The sequence below is a fragment of the Hypoxylon trugodes genome, assembly GCF_022578975.1.
Source record: "Hypoxylon trugodes strain CBS 135444 unplaced genomic scaffold F4822scaffold_4, whole genome shotgun sequence".
Lineage (NCBI taxonomy): Eukaryota > Fungi > Ascomycota > Sordariomycetes > Xylariales > Hypoxylaceae > Hypoxylon > Hypoxylon trugodes.
In genome coordinates this window covers 3,021,479-3,045,676 of record NW_026250019.1, presented here as the reverse complement: position 1 = coordinate 3,045,676, position 24,198 = coordinate 3,021,479, and the positions used below count along the sequence as shown (strand labels likewise).

The 24,198-nt window shown below is 47.0% G+C and overlaps 7 protein-coding genes across 7 annotated transcripts; 3 read left to right on the top strand and 4 right to left on the bottom strand.

The window, feature by feature from the left end:
• Window positions 1–848: 848 nt before the first annotated feature.
• Window positions 849–4,544, bottom strand: F4822DRAFT_225745 (kinesin-domain-containing protein). The gene is made up of 3 exons (XM_051454069.1): window positions 4,515–4,544; window positions 3,214–4,419; window positions 849–3,158 (listed from the first exon to the last, which is right to left on the bottom strand). The coding sequence occupies exons 2-3, from the start codon at window positions 3,959–3,961 to the stop codon at window positions 1,033–1,035; spliced, it is 2,874 nt and encodes a 957-aa protein (XP_051315926.1). The 5' UTR covers window positions 3,962–4,419; window positions 4,515–4,544; the 3' UTR covers window positions 849–1,032.
• A 4,380-nt stretch (window positions 4,545–8,924) lies between these two features.
• On the bottom strand, window positions 8,925–10,462 carry F4822DRAFT_225706 (serine-threonine protein kinase 19-domain-containing protein). The gene has a single exon (XM_051454068.1). It carries the CDS (start codon window positions 10,305–10,307, stop codon window positions 9,084–9,086), a length of 1,224 nt encoding a protein of 407 aa, XP_051315925.1. The 5' UTR covers window positions 10,308–10,462; the 3' UTR covers window positions 8,925–9,083.
• Window positions 10,463–10,585: 123 nt separating this feature from the next.
• Window positions 10,586–12,171, top strand: F4822DRAFT_401010 (phosphoglycerate mutase-like protein). The gene is made up of 4 exons (XM_051457908.1): window positions 10,586–10,918; window positions 10,973–10,985; window positions 11,040–11,247; window positions 11,304–12,171. The coding sequence occupies exons 1-4, from the start codon at window positions 10,873–10,875 to the stop codon at window positions 11,643–11,645; spliced, it is 609 nt and encodes a 202-aa protein (XP_051315924.1). The 5' UTR covers window positions 10,586–10,872; the 3' UTR covers window positions 11,646–12,171.
• A 1,504-nt stretch (window positions 12,172–13,675) lies between these two features.
• On the top strand, window positions 13,676–15,851 carry F4822DRAFT_437147 (Endopolyphosphatase; the record flags this gene model as incomplete). Its single annotated transcript, XM_051462387.1, has 2 exons — window positions 13,676–13,841; window positions 13,948–15,851. The coding sequence occupies 2 exons, from the start codon at window positions 13,676–13,678 to the stop codon at window positions 15,849–15,851; spliced, it is 2,070 nt and encodes a 689-aa protein (XP_051315923.1).
• Window positions 15,852–16,094: 243 nt separating this feature from the next.
• On the bottom strand, window positions 16,095–18,756 carry F4822DRAFT_225550 (Oxoglutarate and iron-dependent oxygenase degradation C-term-domain-containing protein). Its single transcript, XM_051454067.1, has 2 exons — window positions 18,375–18,756; window positions 16,095–18,287 (listed from the first exon to the last, which is right to left on the bottom strand). The coding sequence occupies exons 1-2, from the start codon at window positions 18,436–18,438 to the stop codon at window positions 16,339–16,341; spliced, it is 2,013 nt and encodes a 670-aa protein (XP_051315922.1). The 5' UTR covers window positions 18,439–18,756; the 3' UTR covers window positions 16,095–16,338.
• Window positions 18,757–20,691: 1,935 nt separating this feature from the next.
• Window positions 20,692–22,606, top strand: F4822DRAFT_401001 (PLP-dependent transferase). The gene is made up of 5 exons (XM_051457907.1): window positions 20,692–21,048; window positions 21,125–21,258; window positions 21,313–21,852; window positions 21,932–22,303; window positions 22,373–22,606. Exons 1-5 carry the CDS (start codon window positions 20,936–20,938, stop codon window positions 22,432–22,434), a joined length of 1,221 nt encoding a protein of 406 aa, XP_051315921.1. The 5' UTR covers window positions 20,692–20,935; the 3' UTR covers window positions 22,435–22,606.
• Window positions 22,607–24,048, bottom strand: F4822DRAFT_400997 (ribulose-phosphate 3-epimerase). The gene is made up of 4 exons (XM_051457905.1): window positions 23,776–24,048; window positions 23,497–23,623; window positions 23,104–23,349; window positions 22,607–23,044 (listed from the first exon to the last, which is right to left on the bottom strand). The coding sequence occupies exons 1-4, from the start codon at window positions 23,889–23,891 to the stop codon at window positions 22,775–22,777; spliced, it is 759 nt and encodes a 252-aa protein (XP_051315920.1). The 5' UTR covers window positions 23,892–24,048; the 3' UTR covers window positions 22,607–22,774.
• Window positions 24,049–24,198: the final 150 nt, after the last annotated feature.

Sequence of the window (24,198 nt, the reverse complement as noted above, 5' to 3'; positions counted from 1 at the left end):
CATATTATGCATACATAATAGCAAGTACGTAACTACCTAGTAATGAAAAACTCAATCACACTAGAGCCGCTTGAATAAACATATGCGAGATTCAGATACAAGTGGAAGTCGATATCCAATTTGGGCGTCGAGACGCAAAATTGACCACGTACAACATACATAAAGACTAGCAGGACAAGGCGAATGCGTCTGTTATCCCGTGGGCGCAGCAAGACTCCCGGAAACAATTGTTACAAGGCAATTTAATATCCAAGCTAGGTCGATTGAGATCAGCCATATGCAGCTGACCGAACTCCGAGCGCCTAGTAGAAAAGATTCTTATTCCTCACGGCCTCAATCACATTATACGTACGAATCTCGGAAAAGTATCTAGATAAACGTACAATGGCTATAAGGATCATCCAAGTAAAGGGGGCGTATAACGATAAGAAGTGAGGTGTTTCCCGAATCTCGAATATTCTGACTTACTATGCCTCCGGATGGCGTTGACCCCACGAAGCCTCCAGGAGTGCAGTGTGGTGTCACAGATTCAATACATGCTGCATTACGAATTCTTTCTTGGTCGAGCCAGTCTGAAAACAACAACGCGCCCGTAGTAATTAGATCATATTTACGCCCCCTTTTTTTCAAACGAGCCCGAGCTCAGTATAGTAGGTGTCAATAATATACAAGAATAAACCCCATAAAAGGGGGATGATAAAGGTTTTGCTCTGCCACCTATTCACTGTCCCTATTGACCGCCATCAAGAAAAGAAATAATCCCACTCCCACTCGTTTGATACACTTTGGATGGCAACGATAATAATAAAAAAACATGGTCGTTGTATGACGGTTCGGATACAGTAAAAATGACCCGTCAACTTCCTTCCTTCTCTTCGTCAGGACATTCACGTTCCACAGGCCCATCGGCGTAGCAAACAGACGGATTTGATAGGGTATAAAACACAAACGGCAGAAGCAGAGCCTAACCGGAACGCCTCGTTAATTCGCAAATATGATGGATGCTGCTTCTTGAATCGCACATGGGGATATCTACGCCTCCAGAACGACTTGCTTGGACTCGTTTAATACTGGCGGACTTCTTCGCAGTGGCTCGAGCTCTGCATTGTTCTGTTCAGCCAACGTCTCGCGTTTGCGGTCGTTGGCAACTCGAACGCTGCCACGATCGCCCCTGACGATGTGGCCTGCCTCGACTCGGTCTTGAATCATTTCGTCTAAGATACGACTCATCTCATCAACACTCTTAGTTCGTTTCTGAATAGGTGAATGACCTTTGGAGGCAGATACTGGTGGATCAGGAAGAGCTCCCGAGGGAGGCGGACTTGCTGCCTGTTCATATAAGAGTGATGCTCGGGTCTCGCTCCTTGAGGTATCGATACCTTCAGCGGCATCTCTCGAACGGGCCGCGCTCCGTAGAGCTGTCAACATTCGGTCCTTGTCGTCGAGTCTGGCCCTCAATTCAGCAATTTCAGCGTCCTTCTCCTTTAGGATGGTGGAAACACTATGGTCTTCCCCAACCATTATGCCCTTATTCGGCGCCGAGAAACCACCCGAAGTTCGCGAGGAGCTAGCACGTCGAGCTTGTAATAGGCGTTTCTCAAGGGTGGCGATATATCGGTTCTTATCGGCGAGATCCGCCTGTAACGACTGGTTCTGGGCTTGTAAAGACGCCGTACCATCACCGTATTCTCCCAAGCTATCTTCTTCGTCATTTGATGCTTGTTCTCCCCCCATGCTCGAGGGCCTCGGGTCGATCGATCTTCGGCCGATGGTGGATGATGAGGATCCCATAGAGCCGGTTCTTTCTAGAATCGGTCGGCCACTATTTGATGTAGCGACAGATGTCCGAACAGACGCTTGAGAAAACCTAGAGTGCATCCCTAGCGCACTATATGTTCCGCCAGTATTAACTCCCGTAGATTTCGAGCTAAGGATTAGTCGGTTCAAATGGTCGATACGTTCTTTCAACGCCGTACGCGCAAGTTGCATCTCCAACATTTGTTCCTCGTGCCTTGCTTCCGCTTCTTTTTCCCGAGCACGCTCCTCTTCTTCATCCTTGGCTTTCTCCTCTTCCTCGGCTTTGTTGGTATTCGATTTGGCCTGGGTATCAAGTTGATTCCTGAGTTCGAGAATTTCCATTCGATAACGTTCCAAAAGCACTCTGGCGCCACCTTCTCCTCCTGCCCCAAGTGCTTCTTCAGCTCGTTTGGCATGACTAACAATGTTGTTCTTGGCTCTTGAAGCAAACTTGAGCGTGTTTATTGTTTCAGTTGCGTGGCTGTTTGCAGAAGCCGCGCTGTTGGCGGAACCAGTCTGAATCGTGCACAAAATACTCACTAATGAGCCCCCAGAAAGTGCTCCTTGAAGGAGTCTGGTTAGCTTGCTGTCTCGGTAAGGTAAGTGTTTCCCGTCTTTGTCGGCATTCTTGCTGTCCTTGTCTTTGTGCTCTGAAAGCTTAGATATAACCGTTCCTAGGGTAAGCAAACTTTTGTTGATATGAGAACCCTCGGTACGGCGCTCCTTAGACTCGGCGGCCTTTTCAGAACCTGCCAAATCAATCAAGCTCAGCGTGGACACACGAACACCACCAGGCGGCAATCCTGAACGCTTGCTTTCTCCACTAGTGCCACCTGGTATACGCTCTCTACTCTCGACAACGATCTGTACAACCGCGTGACTACGAGAACTCCTGGCGTTGAATTGCGTGCTTGCTGTCCTGCGAGCTTGATCACCACGAGCAATTACTCGTAGGAGCTGCGTAGGGCTTTGGACAATCTCCTCTTTTAAAGGAGTGGCATAGACACCCCGCTTGCTGTCCTCCCTCAACTTAATCTCCTCTTGGTTGGCCATTCCAACACCATTGCTGCTAGCCATACTTAGAAGGTCGTGGATTTTCTCGTTGTAAATTTCGAGGTAGCTGACACGAAGCAGGAATTCTCTCGAGGGAGTCTCGCGAATGTACGAGAAAATATCTGTTATAGCGAGTGGGATAACACCGGGAGATGAGGCAGTTCCCTGCATCGAGAACGTCTTTCCAGTACCCGTCATACCGTATGCAAACACAGTACCGTGGTAACCTTCCATAACCCGGCGAACTAGGCGTTTAGCGATGTGGTCATAGACTCGACTATTGTCGTCGTGCGTCGTGAAGACATTATCTGTTATTTGGTTAGTTATGCAGTTGATGAATAGCCAATTACCTGATGCACTCACCGTAATAGTAATCGCCTCCTTCGCGGCCGCGGTACGCGACTAAAGATTTGCGGCCATCTACCATCCATTCGCCTTCCGGTTTACCATTACCATTACCTCCTGCATCCGGCCTAACCCTGACACTAACAACTACGTTTCCCTTGCCCTCCATCCCTTTAGAAGCACGCTTATCGCTGGTCAAAGTTCCCGTTCCGTCAGCCGGGTCGTCGTAAGTCGTTGCCGATGTAGAATACGAGTCTTGCGCAGAGGAACTTCGACTCTGTGGAGGGGACGAAACGCTAATAAGCCCATCCGAATTCCTCGCACCGGCTCCACCTAGAAGTGATTTTCCCTCCCCACTCCCATTTAGCAAACTCGGCACACCGCTACCGACGTGAGCCATTTTAGATGTTGGTTGGGGCGTACGTGATTTCCTCGCAGGAGTCACCGCCCCAGACAATGGACTCGGGGGGAGACTCGCAACACGACTTGGTGGCTGGGGAAATGAGTTGATGCTGACTGTTTTCCTAATGGTTTTTCCGGCGCCATTGATACCATGGCTGCTTTTGGGAACTGGAAGCGCCGTTGTCGGTGCAGGAGATGGGGGAGGGCCTGGATAGTTTGCCGAAGGCGCTCGGAGCCCACTCCTTGGTGTACTGGGGGCTGCTAGACCACCAGTGCTCTTTCGCGTCTTCGCGATAGGAAGGGCGGGGAGATTGCTAGCTAGCGCACCGTTCGCAGAACGAGGTTTAGGTAGAGCAGTCGCCATGATGAAGGTAGAGTGTCTATGACCTGACACAAGATGGTGGGGAGAAATCGTTCGAAAGCGTTGCCTTCGTTTATGTTACACCTCCGCGAGATCAGGAACGTTAACCGAATACTGTACAGAATCCCAAGCCGAAACCCAAAATGTCGAATGCGAGGTCTAAAATTAAAACCGCTCTTTCTGTTTCATAGTAAAAGTCTTCGTACACGGTATTCTCAAATACAATGCTCTAATTTCTAAGCCTATTAACCGCAGGGCGATCGAATACGGGTCGCAATCGGTCGATTCGGAGTAGTAAAAGTTGGGCTCGATTTATGACTGTAACTAAGGGTTATGGCCCCTCACAAATTCGGAAGATTACTATCTTGTCATGAACGATTAACGGTGTAGAATGGATCGCCGATGAAACTCCACGTGTGGACAGGAATCTAAAGCGACTTCTTTCGGGGTTCTAGGTGAATCTACCCAAACTTCTGTTAATACGTAACTCGATTGATTACCCAAACTTCATGCGATCTACACAAAACACACAAACTAGCCAATGTGGTGAACTTACTTCAATCGCAAAGTTAAGAGGATATGCAAGTATTCTGTACGTTTCGTACTGAATAGATACAAATCCGAACGAAAACGTTGGGCGCTTGAACGAGGATATCTCCGAAGTAAATAGCTAGGAAAATAAATGGCCGGAAACCGACGGTCGAAGGATCCAGCAATTCCTAGTTTTGCGGGACGGCAACGAATACAAAGAACAAAAGAGATTAGATCGGCGGTTGGGTTCGATTTGCGGCTCGACGCGTGAGGTTTCTTTTTTCTCCTCTGTGGATAGGGCCGAGACAATGTTATTCGAGACACGGCATAAGTCGTTTCTATTTTGGGGGGCAAAAGGCGAGCGAATGTACAAGACACGGACGGTATAGTGGAAAAGATGATGTGCGAAATGGAGAAGAAGCTCTAAAAATAAAAGAATTAGGTAAGTAACCGTACTTGAAAAAACAGAAAAGTATGAATGAACGGCAGGCGTATCGCTTGAGAAGGCAGGTAGTTAGGTAAGGAGCTACCTGAAGCGCCAGCGATGAATCTTCTCAAAAGAGCATTCGCGAAGGCGAAGGTTCAGAAACTGGAGTTCATGGATCCGGCAGGCAGTGGAGAGAGGATAAGCAAGACAAGTCGTGGAAAGTGCTTGCTTGACGTCTCTAACCTTGAAATTGGTCTGGGCTTGCGTTTTGGGCGTGCTTTTGGGTTTGGGGGTTGAGTTTGGGGAGGGAAGGAAGTGGGACAGTGGCGCGTCCAGAAGCTCTCACCTAGGTACCAGGTAGGATAGATACCCTGCAAAATTCAAGGTTCTACATACATGATGGGTAAGTACCAAAGTAGCGACTGAAGTTGCTAACTTTGACCCGTTCTATCTTAACTCTAAAAAGTCAATTATGGATGGATCAAATCTTATCGACAAGTACGGCATTTACCCAACTTAAAGGTACTTAGGTACGAAATAGTTATCAATCTGACTTATCTGACTTATGTCTTTCCTAACATTTACACAAACTTCAACTTACTTTTTTCATCATCAATTGCAACAACTTAAGTTCCCCGACTGCAACATTTATCAAGGCGAGGAAGAAAAAAATAATAAAAAATAAAAAGGAGAAGCGACAAGCGTCCTACCACTACGACACTAGGCGACGCGGGACAATGTATTCTCTCCCATCCTTTCCCTCATTAATACCCCTGATACATGCTTGACCAATCCAGTACCTTGCATGCAAATTAGGGCCAAGCTTGCTGTAGGGGCTTGCACAATCACGGCCTACATACAAACTAAGGTCCAGATCCCAGGATTGGATATGCATGCTCTCGAATAACAAGGGGTGAACCCCTGTCGTGATATAGAGGACCTTGCTCTTGTCAAAATGGATGGGGTACTTTCAATATTGCCTGGTCCTTGTTATTTTTGGAGGAGGGACCAACTTCGCGTACATAGTACCGAGAGGAGCCGCGACTTTGATGATCCTTTCTCGTATCGTCTCTCTCAATCTCTCCCTCGACGGCACTGCTTTGAGCTTCTCATGCCTAAGCAGCTCCAAACTAGGGTGTCTCACTTGCTCGTGGCAGTCCTCTGGTCAACCGACGCCATCTCGGTTGTGGCTGGCGCGAACTGTCTGATAGCGACTTTTGAGATGAATAAATAGGATTGGTGGCTGGCAATTTCCTTTTTTTCCCCTCCCTTTTTAGAACGGAATACAACAAACATCTACTCAAATACCCCAGCATTAAAGACCTTTAATGCGTTGCTTGAAACGCATTCTTATTAGGAGGTCTAACCCAGAAGCAGGGATACCTTTTTGACATTCGAGAAATGTCAACTCCAATTAATGAGAGTCTTGTTAGACCCTTTGCCGGGGCTGTCTTACACCCCTGTTTCTAGAGCTCCATCCATTGCAACGGGTTGATTTCCCCTTTTGAAGAAAGAGGAAAATACTTCCAAGCCAGTCTCCGCAAGCCTCGTGATTTTCATCATCTAAGAAAAAAAGAAAAAAATTCTCCTATTCCAGATAAACGAAATACACAAAAGCTTACAGAGTAATAACTTGACCTATATAACCTAACCTCCCGCCCTTCCACTCTTCGAAGGTTACGGTCCGATATTTTACACATGCGGGTTGCTTGCATTGGCGATTCTTTGCGGGCCAGTACATGGTTACCTGCAAGAGCGGGTGTACCTAGATGCAATGGAACTACAGGTACACAGGTCCCACAGCTGCTCTTGTATCGGCCGGTCTACTCGCACGTCGTACATGGTGTGTACAATAATGGACTATTAGCTCTTCAGAAGTGTATTTTACATGTAAATCACTTCCTACTCACACAATATTGCAAGGCTATGGTGTCGTCCAAGTCTGACATGATAGTTACCTAACGCTGTAGGTACAGATTCTGTGGTGAACTAAGGGGGAAATATTCTTCATCGGGCAACGACAATCCTTCAGTATGCCCCCTTTCGACCTTTTCCCCCCACGATCAACTGTCAGACTAGACTCAAGGGTCTTTTCGCATACATTAATCGCCTATCACATCTTTGTCATGTGGTAATTAAAACAGCCACTTATTGGTTTATGATCTCCCATCATTCAATATGCTTAAAAACGGCCGATAGTCGAGGTAATTTCGGAATTTCCCAACCGTGCCGTCACTTCTGCAAGATTATAGGTCCGTGCCCCATGGTACCTATCGTAAGCTTTACTGAGAAAGACTTAGGTTGCACGGACTCGACCGTAGCACCAAGAGCCTAGCATGTCACTCATGCGCTTCAATTCCACTCTTATGTGTGAAAGCATGTAGTATGTACGTGATCGGATCCAAAGTCTGTGCAGTAGCGCAATGTCGACAGAGCTTTACATAGTAGTAATCTACATACGACCATAAGACGCGCAATTCAGTGTACCACGGCGCTCATGAAGAATATCCGTATCACTACAGCGGTAGAAATGCCGCTCCGCGCTGACATATTTGCTCAAGGTCCACAGCTCGTTGCGCAAACCTGCACATAGCCGTAGAGCCTTATCGTGGACAATCCGGAGAGGACCGACTTTGACGTATCAACCCGCAACTCTTCCCCGGCTTGCATTTCTAGGGGCTGTTTCCAGGGCCGCGTCTACGGTTCAACAGCCGTGGGAGAGAATGGGGCTGAGCGAAGAAAAGGTCTCAACCCCAGATCCCAGTCCGGTTTTCGATTAAGTCAAAGCGAAAAGACTTGGTCAAGGATATAACTTCTATATTATAGAGGTGAGATGATAGGGGTGGATATATACTTGACAGTTGTGGCTGAATATCATAGATCTCAACTTGACAAGGAGGTGACGGATAAATACTGCTTGAATGAATGGATTTTTCAAATAAAGAAATCGTATTTTTCTTGCCTTACCACAAGATCTTCCATCTCCCTTTGCCAGCTCGTTTCACTCAAATTGAATGACCCAAAATATTACGAGCAGGATGCAGGAACAGATGTCGATTGCGTTGTATCGTGTAGGAACAATACCACCGATCTGGGTGTTCCTGCTTCGGGTAAAATAGCTATTTGCAGTAGGTCTGAAAGACAAAATATGGATGGGATTTTTTCCTCCGTCCTGCTTCCGAGTGGCGTTCGAACGAATCCTTCAAAGTATTAAGTAATCATGCATCCGAAGTCATGATTGTTCGCTGGTGATATATGTGAAGCTGCGTTCAGACGCCACTACGTCAACGATTGGGTAGATGGCGTATCGAACTCCGGATGCGCATAAAGAACCGGTGGCTCGGTAGCGGTCACTCCCTTATAAGTCTGGCACACCGGGTACGGGGATTCTTCTTGAAATGATAGCTCAATACAAAGCCCGACTGATTGCGGGGAGGGCAATGTGCCCTTGCATACATGTTTGAGTGTATTCAGAATGGTCTAACTGTTTCGAAGTATTGCTAGTCTTCAATGTCTAACTGTCATATTCATGCGAGCTAACGCAGGACTTTTTATGACCTTTTCTGATCTATAATATATATCAAAATACCTCGGTGTTCTGAATTGATAACCTGCCAGGAGAATAAGACAGCTAGTTATGCTTAATGGCATCTCTTACAATAGGGGCCCCGTCCTAGATCGTCGTCGATGATACTGAGTGATCATGAATGATCTTGATCTACTGGGGATCCGTGGATCTGTTTGATACCGGCCCGTCGTCCACGTTCCGGCCTGCTGTTTCATATACGGACTCTCGGGGCTCTGATCGACGTCTACTCCCCTACAGTGATACCTTGAAGGGCCAATCATGAGATTTTATCATGGCCTCCCTCGTTTGCACTGACCCCTCGTTCTCAGCTATAACTATAGGTTAACTGAGTTCCGACGAAGATGAATTGCGATAGGTGAGAGATGACGGCGTGTCCTGCAGGCCAACTGCAATCTCCACCATAAGATAGTTGGGTAAGCCCTTGCTTCATCATTGCGTGTATAGCGACAAAACTACCCCGCAATGCATGGCATACATATCCAGCTATAAACCCGATATCTTGCGTTTCATATTCAAGCACTTAAGCGGCGAGGGCTCTTTGTAGTTTCATATGCAAGCAAGATAGTCACGAAACATATTCATAGAGCACGAATCCCACGGCCAACACTTCGAGTTTCGAAGACTTCGACGAGACCAGATCCGACAGCTTCCTGCAAGGCCCAGTCAAACGAAAGGCCGTAGAACTGCCTCCACTTCTTGGTCTGCCCAGGTAAGATACCCGCAAACTCTCCGCGCGAGCGTTTCGCGGCGTAGCGGGCTTCTTCTTTTGCTATACCTCCATCCCACCAATCACGAAGTACCGCTTCCGGTGCTTCGCGATATCGCGACTTGCCTAGCAATGAGACAAGATGTTCCAATGCGGAAGAGAGAAGCTTTAAGAACGGACCGTTTCCAGGTACCGCAAGCTTCAGTTCCGTAGAGTTGGTGTCAAATCGGGATGCGCTGAGCAAGCTTCTGCTTCCGCCAAGTTCGTGTATTACACCTTCGCCTCCCACGGCGCCCAATGTACCGGTTGGTTGTCTTGATACGTTCTCGAGGGATGTGAGTGTTAACTTGTCTTCCGGTCGCGAATGTAAGTTCGTAGTGTTCGACGTAGTGCCATAGTGGATTTCGCCATTACGATGAGCCGTTAGAAACCCGACTCTGATAAGCTGATCGATTTCCGAAGCTCGTAGAGAGTTCGGTTCGATTGCCTGAACTCCGGGGTTCTCTTTCAGAAACGTAGCCAGACTATCCTTCGCCTCTTTGCTTACACCTGTAGAATCTTCAAGTAGTTTTTCGAAGTCCGAGGCGAGTATCATAGTTTCTCCTATGTCTCCCCGTCGAGGAACGACCACTTTGCGGATAAAACCAGCACGTGCGAGTTCGGCGATCTCTCGTTCTACTGCGCTCGGGGACGACAATAGAGTTTGTATATGCGATATAGTTACGATAGGAGGAAGATTCTTCCGATAATTTAGAACTTCCGCGATTCTAGTCGAATTCATACCGGCCGCTCGCTCGGGTATCGGAGAGAACATGTGGCTGCATACGTAGAGAAGGGCTTGCGATGTATCGCGTAGGTTCATGTCGGTCGCTAAAGCCCTGACGAGGCCATAATCGTCAAGTTTATCGTCAAATAGGTCGTCATCTTCATCACCCTTTGAAGGTTTGTTGCGCTGGATGCCCGGTTTGCGACGAGGCAGAGAAGCTGGCCATGGGGATGATGGGGAGGAAGACGATGAGGAGGGGTGTTTTGCGCCGGACTTGTTAGAGGGTTTCCTAACCCGGCTGGAGCCCCCTAGAATCGACCTTAAACTCATTTTCAACAGACGACTTCATGAAGAGATTCCGTAGTTCTTCGCCGGTAAATTTGGCGATAGAAACAGTTAGTAGTAAGAAGTAAAAGTTGACAAGTTGCCAGCCTGATTCTTGACAAAGGCTGAGTATGCCTAGGGAATGTACCTAGGTACCTCAAGTATTATGAAGCACAAAGAATACAGGGACGCTAGGGGGGCGTAGCGCATCACAATTACGATTTTCCTCTTGAATAGCTGGCTTTGATTGGTCAAAATCGAGTCAAGCGAGGACTCATCGCCCACACTAACCAAAATCGGCTTTCTATGAATAAGTAGATGTGACATTATGAAGGCTTCAAAAGTTCTATATGCCACTTTAGAAAGGTCTACTTTCTAGATTGCTAACTAGAATCTGCTTGATTTCTCGCAAACTACAAGTTGCAAACTGGGAGTCATATCGTGAATCATCTAGAGAAAACATTGGAGAATGCATAAATCTAGAGAGCGCACCAATATTTCCCTGGTCTGCTCCATGATCCACCCATTCGTCTGAAGAAAATATCAAAATATCTACCTACCTTAATTCATCATGGCACCACTCATCATTCTGATACGCCACGGCCAAGCTGTACATAGTAAGTTTCTATATTAACTCTCACATTGTTATAATAGTCACTGACAGATTATAGATATTGATAATAAGTTAGCTCACAGCCTCCCTTTGAGTCATCATGAACTAACACAACAGATATATAGTTGGGTATTACGAGACCCAGCCCTGACCGATGCAGGTCGAGCCGAATGCAAGGTTCTCGCAGATAGACTTCAGCCGAAATTTCATTTCACCAAGGACGAATGCTGTATAGTTGTGAGCCCTCTGACCAGGACCTTAGAAACCGTCCAATACGGCCTTAAATGGCTTCGAGACCAGGGCGTTCCTGCCCAAGTTCGGGCAGAATGGCAGGTAAATTTTAGACCGGTTTAGAGCCATTCGCTCGGGGCAATCGCTGATTTATCTAGGAAACCACTGATAATCCGTGTGACGTTGGCGGTGAGCCCGGGCAGGTAAAGCAGCAATGGCCAGACTTCGATTTCTCGGATCTAGACCCGGTCTATCCTGAAAAGACGGGCTTGTACGAGAACTCGGAAGCTGCTTTTAAGAAAAGGGCCTACTTCGCTAAAGAGTGGCTCTATAAGCGTCCAGAGAAATGCATTGTCGTCGTCTCGCACAGAGGATTTCTGAGAAGAGTTGTCGGAGAACCGAGATTTGAGAACGGAGAATACAGAACATACAAATTAGTTCAGACTTCATCAGACTACCATCTCCAAGAGGTAGACCTCGAGTCTCAGCAGGAGGCGTAGACGTATTCTAACACGGCGAATCATCGAATAAATCGAAGGAATTGAGAAAAAGCAGCATGATAGATTTTCTGGGATGGGGAATTTGAGAATCCCATAAATCTTCCTGGTTTGGAAAAATATGCATTTTTGCGAGCGGGATGGTTGCATCAAACGAAAGCTGGTTACCTATAAATCATACAGTTGTATTCCAAAGCCGAAGGGAGGAGATATGATGGTCATCGCCCCTGACATTAATGAGAACAGTTGGAATAGGAAGAATGAAGTCCAATCATTAGGCATTAATATCGGAAGACACGCCGCGTCCTACGACACGTGTCACTTCTAAGGATTTTGATTCATTCATAGAGAATCGCGTTAAATGTTGCCGAAAAAATACCATAGGAATTCGATGTTTTGTAAATATCGAATTCCCTCAAACGAGCGGCATGCTCTACTCTCGCACTAGACTCATCCTTGAAGACGTGAGGGAGTAGTCGTCTCTGAGCAATCGAAAATGATTGAGAATCATGTGCTTAATGAATGTATGTTTTATTAAAAGAAAAAAAAAAAAAAGCTAAAAAATTCATCCCGCGCCAATACATGTAGGATACCTGATACCCAAATTACGTAAACTATTTATTATATAAGCAAGCAGCTGCTAGCGTGTGTGAGACCCTTATGATTTGTGGGCTGATTGGTTAGTCATCGGTTAGCATTGGTTAAGATTGTGTCGTACATATGCAGGATGTACGTGTGTAAAGTTTTTATGTTATGATAATTTCAAGAATATGATCCCACTTTACCATTTCCACAAGTATGCATATTGCATCTGATAGGGTCTTGTGTCTTCCTCTCCAACCTTGAAGCTCCATACATATTTCTTTAATTCTTAGTACATGACACTATTTGATTTCCAAGATTGCCTATCAACAATACTAACCTATGGAAAGAATAGCAATGTTCACCTTAGGCGCGGGGATAAATAAGTTGAAATAGATTTACAGTCTAGATCATCCCACTGCAGGATTCCCGGGTCTTCCATCTTACTCTAGTGTGCTGAGTCTGACGTCACCTAACCGAGAAAAAACAATATTGAAGAAAGACATTCTCATCCTTCAACTCTGGTTTAACACACACACCTTGATGGCTACCCGGACCTACCATACGATTCTATGCTCCCAACATTTATGCGACAGATCGACGAGGTGTCTTCAACCCCCTTAACGGCCCTGCAGTTGTGTCGTACTCAACCGCTCGCGTCTCTCCACCAGACGGGCCCGGTGATGGTCTAGCAGATCAACCCCGTTCAAAACCCCATTCAAACCCCATTGCAGATGACCTTAGCAGACCACAAGCGGAGGTCTCCCTTTAGGCAAGTGTGGGAGTGACCATTGTCGTGTGCGCGTGTGCCGATTTTATGTGGCACCTAGTTGTGTCCTACGATGTCTCAGTTGATCGAGCTCTTCTCTCCGCGATTCACCTCCTACACGTGCGGAATCCGACGCTGTGATTCGTCGCCTATTGTCAGCCTTCAGCCTCGTGAAAGGTAATCCGCTATACCTGGCCAGAGTATTTTAAAAACGCCACGAACCGCCTACTGTTTTGCAAATGAAGGGTGAATGATTCCGGGAAAGTTGCTCGAGTAATGTCCTTTTCGATTTTAAGACCTCAACTCAGGGACGATTACGTAGCATTTTAAAAACTCTTTGCCAACGATTTGGTTATCCACTTGTCACCGAACTCTTGGCTAAAAGGTACCTTTTATCATTTTTAGCTCTTACAACAGGTTTTATTGGGTCCCTAGGCGTACCGACTAGCCCTGTTTTGCGTCTGGTTGACGATCATTGGCATTCTTTTTTGAGTCTACAGCCGCCAATGACGGAATTCTCACAGCATTGAACACGACAGACTCAGAGACCCCTATTTTTACCAATTATTCTATCTATAACTCGACAACCACCTTGATATCTACCTCACCTCCCATGTTATGAGATTTTTCGCTTCTTACACCCCCCTGCCACAATTTCTGAGACCATCGTAAACGATTGAATATGGTACTCAAGAAGGCAGTGTGGTTATGGGCAGCTCCCAGCCTACTGACGTCTTTCGTCATAGGTGCGCCAACTGCCGAAAACCAGTATGCCCTGCAGGCAGGCGACGAGAGTAGCCACCCTACGTCGCAGCGCAAGTTGCACGGCAGATTTCTCCATATCACAGGTATTTGCTCCCAGATCTGGTTCAAACCACCACCACACTCTACACCATCTTCTATAATATTTCATTTTATTTGTCTTTTGACGCTAATGTCTCGTACCTTACATAGATCTGCACCCCGACGAACATTATAAAGTCCACACGTCTACCGAAGAAAATATTGCATGTCACCGAGGCCATGGCCCAGCTGGCACTTATGGCGCAGAAACTTCGGATTGCGATTCACCTCTATCGCTTGTAAATGTGACCCTCGATTGGATTACCGCAAATTTAAAAGACTCCATCGATTTCGTCGTCTGGACTGGCGATTCTGCCCGCCATGACAGCGACGAAGAAATACCCCGCCATAATAGCGAAATTCTTGCTATGAACCGCAGAATTGCTGATTCCTTTGTTAACTCATTTTCTGACGATAAAGGATTGGTGGTTCCTGTGGTTCCAACTTTCGGCAACAATGACATCTACCCACACAACATTTTAATGCCTGGTCCGAACAAAATCTTGAAATCTTATACCGACATCTGGAAAGATTTTATTCCAGAGGAGCAACGTCACTCATTTGAATATGGCGGCTGGTTTTACGTTGAGGTTATCCCGGATAAGCTTGCCGTCTTTAGTCTGAATACCATGTATTTCTTCGATCGCAACGCAGGTGTTGACGACTGCGCATCACCAAGCGAACCCGGATACCAACATTTCGAATGGCTTCGCATCCAACTACAATTTCTGCGCAAGCGCGGCATGAAGGCCATTCTCATGGGCCATGTTCCTCCCGCCAGGACCTCAGGCAAACAATTATGGGACGAAACTTGCTGGCAGAAATACACTCTTTGGCTGCAGCAATACCGCGATGTCATCGTCGGCTCCTTATACGGTCATATGAACATTGACCACTTCCTGCTTCAGGATACAAATGAAATCGACTTTTCCTTCCTCGAGGCCGAATCCGCTGATCAGCAGGTTAACACTCGCGAGTCCATCGAAGACGAAATCTCGGTCGCATCGAGCAAAGATTACCTCATGGAGTTGCGAGAAGACTGGGCTAAAATCCCCGACCCCGTAAAAGGCCCCGCCCTCGAAAACTCCGGGAAGAAGAAGCATAAGAAGTGGAAGAACAAGCTTGGCGGTCCTTACGCGGAACGATACCAGTTGACCCTCATTAGCCCCAGCGTTGTTCCAAATTATTTCCCAACCCTCCGAGTATTCGAATACAATATCACAGGCCTCGAAGATACGCCGACGTGGATGGACACATCGCGCATGTCGCACAGGAAGAGCGCATCGCTCCCCAAGCCCGAATACCGCGAACTAGAACTGCGCGACGTACCCGAAGTTGATATCGAGAAGAAAAAGAAAAAGAAGAACAAGGGCGAGAACGGCAAAACACCTAAACTACATGTGCCTGACCCGCCAGCTGAGGGCACCCCGCCGGGCCCAGCGTATTTCCCGCAAGCCTTGACACTTCGGGGGTTCGTTCAGTACTACGCCAACCTGACCTACCTTAACAATGACATCACCACTGGCGACGAAGAAGACAAGATGTCGTCGACGGGGTGGGATGCTGGCAAGCATAAGGACAAGAAACCGAAACATGATAAACCTAAGCCCAAGGAATTTGAATTCCAGGTTGAATACACTACATACGACGATCCTATTTACAAACTCAAAGATTTGACTGTTAGAAGTTTATTGCGACTCGCTCATAGAATTGGACAGACCTCCGCAGAGTCCTTAGGGCTGAGCGAAGATTTAGAGCAAGAAGAGGTAGACGGAGACGAAGACGAAGACGAAGATGATGTTAGCAAGGAAGTAGAATACCAAGATGAAGATCAAGACGAGGAAGACGAAGAATTTTCAGACGGCGATGTCGATGCCGAGAAGAAGAAGAAAAAGAAGGGCAAGGGAAAGCATAAGGGCGGCAAGAAGCAGAGGAACACCAAGATATGGCTCCATTTCCTAAAGCATGCCTTCGTCAGCACTAGAAATATGGATGAGTTGAAAGATCTCAAGTAAATAGACCTGCGGAATAGTGGGTATGGTTATGGTTTTCAGGCATGATAGGCGGGGTATGACTTCAAAGGGAGGAGTTATGGTTCGCATGGAGCGGCGCAATGGTTATAACTATCTATTGATATTATGGATGGAGACGAGATCGCATGAAGATGATGATTATTCGGTATATATGCGCGGCATGGCATTTACATATTTGGTTTCCAGTATGGTGGAATCAATCCGCCAGTGTACCTACCCATATGGGGGTTTAAACGAGTTTTTTTGGCCTGATCATCAGGTAGCATGGCATCAGTATCATCATTAGCATCAGCTAAGACGCATTTAGAGCGCGTTCGTTCAATGATATATATAATGTTAAATCAAGTTGAAAAAAGTTGTCATCATCATTATCAATCATCTGGTATCTAACTCCTCAAACATGCACTCCTTTTAGCTAGGAACTAGGGACTCCTCCATATACACATATAGATAGCTGTAGATAGATAGCCTAGTCGGAATCACTATCTGACGAAGAAGAGAATCCATTCCATTCTTCTTCCGTATCATCTAGCACGCCGACACCATTCTCACCATTTTGTGCCTCACCATCTTCGTCATCGTCCTCGGGCTCCTCAACTTCGAACGTACCAGAGATATCCCACCTATCACCAGGGGCGCGTCGGCTAACGTACTTGACGAACTTAAGCGCGCCACTATCACGTAGGACGAGGGACATTTTATTCCAAGAAGCAGCTTCAAAGAATAGGATATTGTCGCCGTCATCACCTCCACCCGACTTATATATAGCAGCGTCTTCGTCCGCGGCATCGTCGTCGCCGGCCATGTATACTTCATGACCGCCGACTTCTCCCGCTTCCTGTTCTTCTTCATCTTCCTCCTCTTCGACTTGTTTCTTCCCCTTCTTGTTCTTGGTTGGTGCTTCTGTAGCCTTAGCCTTACCCTTTGCTTTGCCGTTAGACTTACCACTCTCGCCGTTTTCTTCTTCAGCGGCAGACTTTTCGGCGTCTTCGTCATCATCGCCACCCCATCCAGTAGTCGGCGTGATGCCCAAAGACAGTTCTAAGCGCGGCTTGCCTTCGTGCCCGGTCGCAAGTGTGTAGTCCTTCCCTTTTCGGAAGCGCCGGGCGACGAAATCATGGCTCTCGATCACACAATTGGTGGCGATCTGTAACCATCGGCGGAATTGCGAACTTGGAAGGAATTCCTCCAATAGTTCTTTAATAGGCGACTCTTCTGTTGATGCGGCTCCATTCTTCTTCTTGGAGCCGTCTGCTTGAAGATATAGATATCGGTGCTTATGAGGCGGCTTTGCGACCCGCCAGGGACCCTTTTCGATTTCTGTGCTGTCTTCTGGTAGGGGTGTACTCTCTTGAGCAGCGACGTAGTCCTTTAGTTTCTTGGCAAACTTCTTGCCTAAGAGATTAGGCAAGGTTATAGTCGACTCTTCGTCGAATTGTTCCGAGATCTGCTCGAGGGTGTCGGGTGTGAGGTAGGTCGGGGCCATATACTTGAGTAAAAATTCTAAGTCGGCTTCGTCGAACTCCTCTTGGGAGCTCAATTGCGGTTGCTCAACAGCGACGGGGTTGAGTTGTGGCAGGTCGTACTGATCTGGGTTTCCTTGCAGTTGCATTAAGCCACTGTTCTTGGCCAACTTCTCTTCGGCTCCCTCGACATATCCATCTTCTCCGATTTGTGGGATGTGGAACCAACCGCTGATTGCCATACGGACTCTGCCTCCCTCCTTTTCAAGTTGTTCCTTGCTTTGAGCATGGTATACCTCCTCAACATCGTGGAAGCTCTCGCCGGGTTGGACGGCAAAGAAACTCAGCTGGTTCCAAGCGGGTGGGATTACTTTAGAAATATCCGGCGATGGTGTTTTCGCGACTTGACCATCCTTGTTCTTGATCATTCGTACGGGGAACAGCCTTAATGCGCCGCCCCACTCGGCCTTCCAAGGGATGTCGGGATCGGTTAAGTAGAGGATGTAGCTGACTTTTCGGCTGCCGATAACGTCGTCGTGACATAGGAGATAGCACCCCGGAGTGTAGACATTAATGGCCATATCTGTCTTCCTACCGCTCAGGGCGCCGCACCCAGTGATGTGGGCGACGTAGTCTCGGAACGCCTGGGAGTACATTGCGTCTCGAAGGGCAAGTAGGGAAGGCAATTTAGCAAGAGCTTCGTCGTCCAAGCCGTCAAGGTTCGCAAGGTCGCCGGATTGGTGGATCTTGTAGATATCCGTTTCTTTGGGCGTGAAGGAGACATTGTTCTTGATCTCCTCGCGGACAGATCGTAGTAGGGTATCGTCAATAAGCCCGTGGATAACGCTGTGCTTGTACGGTGTAGATTTGGCATAACCCTGGGTATATTTATTTAAAACGTCCTTGTCGAAGAGACCCTTCCTAAATCTCTTTTTGGCATCCTCATTGCTCAATGCTGTGGTGGTAGTCAGTGGCTCTGTTGCAAAACTTTCTAATAGGATCGTACGATGCGTTCGTGCGATCTGTTAGGTAGGCGACTTACAGATTTTGGACTTTTTCTTCATGGGTTTGTGGTCTGAAACTTGCGATTGGGCTTTGCGCTTCATTGTGGAAAGGCAATTGGGGATTTATAGTGACGAATTATGTAAATTGAAAGTTTAGGAAGCTTGAGGAAGTTTAAAGAGACTATAACAACTATAAGTTGGCAGAATCCGTAGCTTCCACTTTGCTAAATCGACTGATGACGGGTTTCCTCGTCGCACTTTTCAATAACGGAAGAGCCAACGGCAGAAAAAAAGAAAGCGGGCCGCACTAATCCTATTCTTCCTTTAGCTTATTAGCTTCTTAGCTTCCTCTCAAGGTTTCAACCCATCGAAGCTTGTGTGATCTTCACCGCCCGTCCCGCCTGACCCACCATTTAGTTTATCGACTGATTTGATAATTGATATGCCCCCAAGACCCCATAACCTTACCTGTTAGGTACCCCTCCTACCCTCCTATTCCCTATACCTATTCCGTGCGCTCCCCTGACTTGACCTCCCCTTAACCGCTATGGCTACTGCAACTACCTTGAATTTTCTTCCCTTTCAGCACCAATAGATCACTAAATCTCACCCAAAGATGTCTGAATACGGCTTGCATGATGCTTCAAGCGCCCATTCATTCCCGACTTACAGGATCCCGTCTCTGTTTTACTGGATGTGAACGGATGCCATTCCAAGCCATGTATATATAGATTATGCACTATGCATACCTATGTTCCTCTTTGACACCCTTTCTCCTTTTTCGACACCTCTGTAGCGGGTCCCCATTGGCGGTTAACCCGTCAAATTCGGCACTTTTGCTCTAATCGGAGTGATGAATGAGCGCTATGTCGGTATAATCACGTTATATTCGTGGACAGTAGGCTTGCGCCGAAGTGTACACCGCCCGTGGAGAGAAACCCTCCTATAGTTGTTGTAGGGGTTGTGTTACGCACCAGCGGCATCACCTTCGATATAGAAAATCTTGTAGTGTATGATCCATATACGACCTCGAACATATTACACCTCTAGGTGAAGGATGGGTCGTAGTGCCAGGCTTACCAAGCAGGCATTGGATACCTAGTAGAAGTTAGAGATGCATTCCTATTATCTCTATAAAGAATAGCAACAACGGTCAACTTTCCAATTCATACTGGAATCTGACCATCATGGGACTCCTTATGGTTCGGATTCCCGTCCGCATTTTCTATAGGAAAAAATTTCCGTCCGTGGGGGATTTGGCTGTGTACCGTACGTCAATTCCTATTCCGTGTCTAGTGGCTTGACCCCCAAACTGTTCGGGTGTGAGTAAAGCGGACGGGTCGTTATCCGCGCCAAAAGCAAAAATCCGTAATGCTATGTTAGGTCTACCCTACTAGGATCTATACATCTGGCATCGCAAGATACAACAGACTAACTCTGATAATAAGAAGACTGATTGAGCTTCGATTTGATAAGATTTTAATGTCAGGTTTCGATAGTGCTTGATGTCCCTCTTTGCCCCTATACGTCTCAACAATCGTGGAGTGACTACATGATTGTCAATGCCCAAGAATTGGGTCGGAATTCGGTGCGTCAAACAAGAGACCGTTTGGCTATAATATGGAATACCTACATGTAGTTAGAGAAATGGATGAATTGCAATCTATCTTAGGTACTTATGAGACATAATATTCATTCTAAGTCTACACCCCTATTCACGAAGCCCCTTTTCTATCGGCACCGAAGATCGTACTCTCTGAGGTATAACACCGCCTATTGGAAAAGCCCAGAAAAGCCAATTTACTTTAAATCCTGTCTCTCGAAGAACGATTCGTCTGTAAGGTTCGCCGGTGCTAGTTAGTGACCATCGCCGATAGATACCTACCTAGGTAGATAGGTATAAGCATCTAGGCCCTGTCTCTCATAGCCTAGGGAGTATGCACTTTCCGATATACCAAGGGCATCTATAATGACAAAGTATTAGGGGATTGGTATTTTAAGGAGGACCAGTTTAGTTCCAGGAGTGAAATGCCAATTAGGCATGATAGCGTAGTTCTTCTCTTCATCGACACCTGCTCGACTCATAGAAAACTTGAGCACAACGAGATTGCTGACCATGTTTCTCAAGCAAACAGCAGTCCCTAAATTAAGCATATCATGAGAATTTGAGATTTTTGTATGTTTAAAATATTACCGTCAAACATAGGGTAGCTACTGGCGGTTACATGAAGCCTATATGTGTACCTAGACAAAACAACCGCGCGTTGTGTGCCGTAGTATAGGGGCTATGAGGTAGTGCGGTAGGTGTTGGAGAAGTTGGCCAGATGTAGGTAATAGGCCCCCGCATGGACGTCATTAGTCGGGCTCTAAACTGCGTAGCGCTTAGGTTCCAGGTTATTGGGTTATGTACCTAGATAGACTTGTTACTATTTCAAGTATAATAAGATACTCTGACGAATGGGATATTTCTTTAATTATATAGATGAGCTAAGTATACGAAGCAGGTTGATACTTATATTCAGATTACTTCGAGATTGAGGCGGTTATACGCACCCCAATGAGCTATCGGAAATACTTACTATAGAAGAAGAGCAGGACAATGGCTAACTTCGACATCGAAGCCACGAGAGCTAAGTTCCCGGCCCTGAAGGAAGATCAAATCTTCCTCGACAACGCAGGAGGAAGCCAGGTTCTCGGCACAGTTATCGAAGCGTAAGTAAGACAAGATCGCCAGTACCTCGGTATCCAATTAGCAAAAAGCAAAAGCAACTGTACTAACTGGAACTAGTATAAGCGACTATCTGATCAAAAGCAATGTTCAATTTGGGGGCGGTTACAAAGCCAGCAAAACCTCGAGTTCCCGCTATGACAGCGGAGTTACTGCTGGGGCTAAATTTCTAAACGCTCAGAAGGATGAGATAGGTAGGTTTCTTGACGACTTGTACGCGTAGTTGCGAATCTAATTATACGTCGAAGCATTTGGCTCCTCCTCCACTCAACTTCTCCGCAACCTCTCCTTCACCTTCGAGTTCCAGGAGGGCGATGAAATCGTAGTGTCGGCTATCGACCACGAGGCCAATATCGCGTCATGGAAAGACCTCGCCGAGCGGCGGAAGCTTACCATCAAGTGGTGGGTTCCACCGGGAAAAGAAAAGGGTGAAACGAACCCGCTACTTCGAGCGGGGGACCTCAAGGCCCTACTGTCCCCTCGGACGAGATTAGTTACTTGCACACATGCGAGTAATGTGCTAGGCACGATCCACGATATCAAGTCTATCGCAGAGGTCGCTCATACTATCCCCAATGCTCTACTCTGCGTCGATGGTGTCGCGTATGCGCCACATAGGCCCGTCGATGTGAAGGACCTCGGTGTTGATTTCTATGTTCTATCTTGGTACAAGATATTCGGTCCTCATGTAGCCATGTTGTACGGAAGTCGTAAGGCACAAGAGCAAATGCGCACACTGGGCCACTTCTTCAATCAACACGCGACGCTCGAGAACAAGATCAGCCTGGGTATGTGCAAACCATTTCTCACTCCTTTTCTGGAGACATTCACTCAGATACTTTCCCCCTCCCACTAACCCACACACAGGAAGCGGTTACTACGAGCTCGTGCAATCCCTCCCCCCAATCCTAACCTACCTCGGCCCACCCACCTCGGGATCATGGGGCTCCTTCGATGTCCAAGAATCGCTCCTCCAGACGACCCTCCTAGACTACCTCAACTCCGAACCCGACACCATAACCGTCTACGGCGAGCGAAACACAGACGGCCGCATCCGGCTTCCAATCATAAGTTTCAAAGTCTTGGGATGGGACTCGCGGGAACTAGTTGAGGAGCTTGAACGTACTACGAATTTTGGTTTCCGCTGGGGCGCGTTTTATTCGAATTGGCTGGTTAATGAGTATCTTGGGTTGGGGAGTGATGGGGTGGTTAGGGTTAGTATGGCGCATTATAATACTTGTAAGTCAATGATTCTTAAGAGAAGGGGGATTGGTTTGAATAGTATGGCTAACGAGATTGCGTGTGTAGTGGAAGAGGTCAAGGGGTTTATTGCCGCGTTTGATGCGGTTATATCGAAGAAGCCCAACTAAGGAGTTGAAGCGGATGGCGTCTACGCCTTCGCGTCTATTGAGTCGTCGGGTTATTAAATCTCGAATCTGCAGGAAGCGATTTCGGTTATTGGAGGCAGTTGAGAGTCCCAGCTGCCCGATATATATAAAGGTATTTGGTAGTAAAGAATATAATTAGGTCAACTAACCTGATATATATGGTATCCAAAACGCGATGCGAAATATTTATATTCCTATATCTAACCAATCCACCACTCGCCCCTGCTTTTTACACAACCCATATACCCTATACGCCCGCCTACTTAATGTGCTCCAACCCGCTTGCTCTAATATCCAAAGCGTCCTCTTCAGTAATTCTCCATTATAGCCTTCCTCCACTCTTTGAATCGACGGACGTTCTTAGTAGCGAAATAACCTCAGCGGGGTCCTTGGCACCAAACACAGCACTACCAGCGACAATCACATTTGCGCCTGCGTCAGCGGCCTGGTCGATAGTACCGGGGCCGAGACCACCGTCAACCTCGATGTTCAGATCGGGGTATTTTTGGCGTAGGGCTTGGACCTTTGGTAGCTCCGATGCCATGAACTTCTGTCCGCCGAATCCGGGCTCGACTGTCATGATAAGGACCATCTGATCACCGAATCAGCTACTCTGCTCGACATTATGATTAGGAGGAAGAAAAGACGTACATCAGGTCGTTCCTTCGGATCCGAACTCTCCAGCAGTTCAGTCAGAACCTCAACACCAGTCATGGGTTTCAACGCAATACCGGCTAGTAGTCCGAGGTCGTGTATGTACCGTATTAGCTCTTTAGGGTTCGTCTTCGCGTCCGTCTTAGCTTCGGGGCTCTCGGCAGCGCTCGAGAAGGCGGCTTCGTAGTGGAAACAGTAGAGATCGCAGCCTGCCTTTTGGAATTCCTTGACCCATTTCTTGGGCTGTAGTTATTTTGTCCAATGGACTTTTAGTTAGCGAATTGCATTCTTTAATGTGTCTTTTCGTAGTATGTGATACTGTATAAGTAGAAATAGGGGCAAAAATGGTATATAATCATGGAAGGGAAGGATAAGAGCGCAATGACATACCTCCGCGATCATCATATGGCAATCAAACGTCCCACGCCCATACTTGCCCTCAGGCTTATCAACGTGTTTCCGAATCTTAGCAACGACCGGCGCGCCGAAAGTGATATTAGGTACGAAGTGACCGTCCCTACAACAAACCCCAATATTAGCCCTCACCATCCAAGTCTAGCAAACGCGCATTCATATGATAATATATATGCAAGGGCCCGACCTCTCCAACCTTCCAATCCAATTATAAAAGCAGATACCGATCAAGGGAAAAACTCGCATCGTACGCACATAATATCCACGTGAAGCCAATCGGCGCCCTGTTCCATAGTCCTCTTGCAGTCGGCGCCCAGCTGGGCAAAGTCGGCCGATAGGATCGAAGGCGCTATTATCGCCTTTGGTGCCATGGTGCTTTTTTTTGCTTTTTCTTTATTCGGTTGTATTGTTTGAAATAAGAATGGGTCTCTTTATATCCCGAAGGACTTTGATAGCTTGGTTATGAACTTTTGGTAGTGAATTTGTTGAAAATGAAGACACAGACGTCACAGAAGAAATACATGGCGGGGCAGCGGTGACATAGTGGGGGTTTTGGAAGGTGGGACGGAACCCCTCATCCCCTAATTTTCTATTCTCCCCGCTGGGTCTTACTGAGGCCCTCTATCGTTCATAACTATAACTTACTCAAGAAATATAGGTGAGTTGTATCTATCGTCA

What these genes read in the sequence shown, in the direction of transcription:
- F4822DRAFT_225550 (XM_051454067.1), bottom strand. Translation starts at nt 18,438, where the DNA reads ATGAAGCGCAAAGCCCAATCGCAAGTTTCAGACCACAAACCCATGAAG. An exon ending in GAAGAAAAAGTCCAAAATCT is followed by an intron (nt 18,288 to 18,374) that starts GTAAGTCGCCTA and finishes CTACCACCACAG; the next exon opens with CATTGAGCAATGAGGATGCC.
- F4822DRAFT_401010 (XM_051457908.1), top strand. Translation starts at nt 10,873, where the DNA reads ATGGCACCACTCATCATTCTGATACGCCACGGCCAAGCTGTACATA. An exon ending in AAGTTCGGGCAGAATGGCAG is followed by an intron (nt 11,248 to 11,303) that starts GTAAATTTTAGA and finishes TGATTTATCTAG; the next exon opens with GAAACCACTGATAATCCGTG.
- F4822DRAFT_225745 (XM_051454069.1), bottom strand. Translation starts at nt 3,961, where the DNA reads ATGGCGACTGCTCTACCTAAACCTCGTTCTGCGAACGGTGCGCTAGCT. An exon ending in AGGAGGCGATTACTATTACG is followed by an intron (nt 3,159 to 3,213) that starts GTGAGTGCATCA and finishes ACCAAATAACAG; the next exon opens with ATAATGTCTTCACGACGCAC.
- F4822DRAFT_225706 (XM_051454068.1), bottom strand. Translation starts at nt 10,307, where the DNA reads ATGAGTTTAAGGTCGATTCTAGGGGGCTCCAGCCGGGTTAGGAAACCC.
- F4822DRAFT_400997 (XM_051457905.1), bottom strand. Translation starts at nt 23,891, where the DNA reads ATGGCACCAAAGGCGATAATAGCGCCTTCGATCCTATCGGCCGACTTT. An exon ending in TGGCTTCACGTGGATATTAT is followed by an intron (nt 23,624 to 23,775) that starts GTGCGTACGATG and finishes GGTTTGTTGTAG; the next exon opens with GGACGGTCACTTCGTACCTA. An exon ending in GCCATATGATGATCGCGGAG is followed by an intron (nt 23,350 to 23,496) that starts GTATGTCATTGC and finishes AAATAACTACAG; the next exon opens with CCCAAGAAATGGGTCAAGGA.
- F4822DRAFT_401001 (XM_051457907.1), top strand. Translation starts at nt 20,936, where the DNA reads ATGGCTAACTTCGACATCGAAGCCACGAGAGCTAAGTTCCCGGCCCTG. An exon ending in CGAGAACAAGATCAGCCTGG is followed by an intron (nt 21,853 to 21,931) that starts GTATGTGCAAAC and finishes ACCCACACACAG; the next exon opens with GAAGCGGTTACTACGAGCTC. An exon ending in TATGGCGCATTATAATACTT is followed by an intron (nt 22,304 to 22,372) that starts GTAAGTCAATGA and finishes TTGCGTGTGTAG; the next exon opens with TGGAAGAGGTCAAGGGGTTT.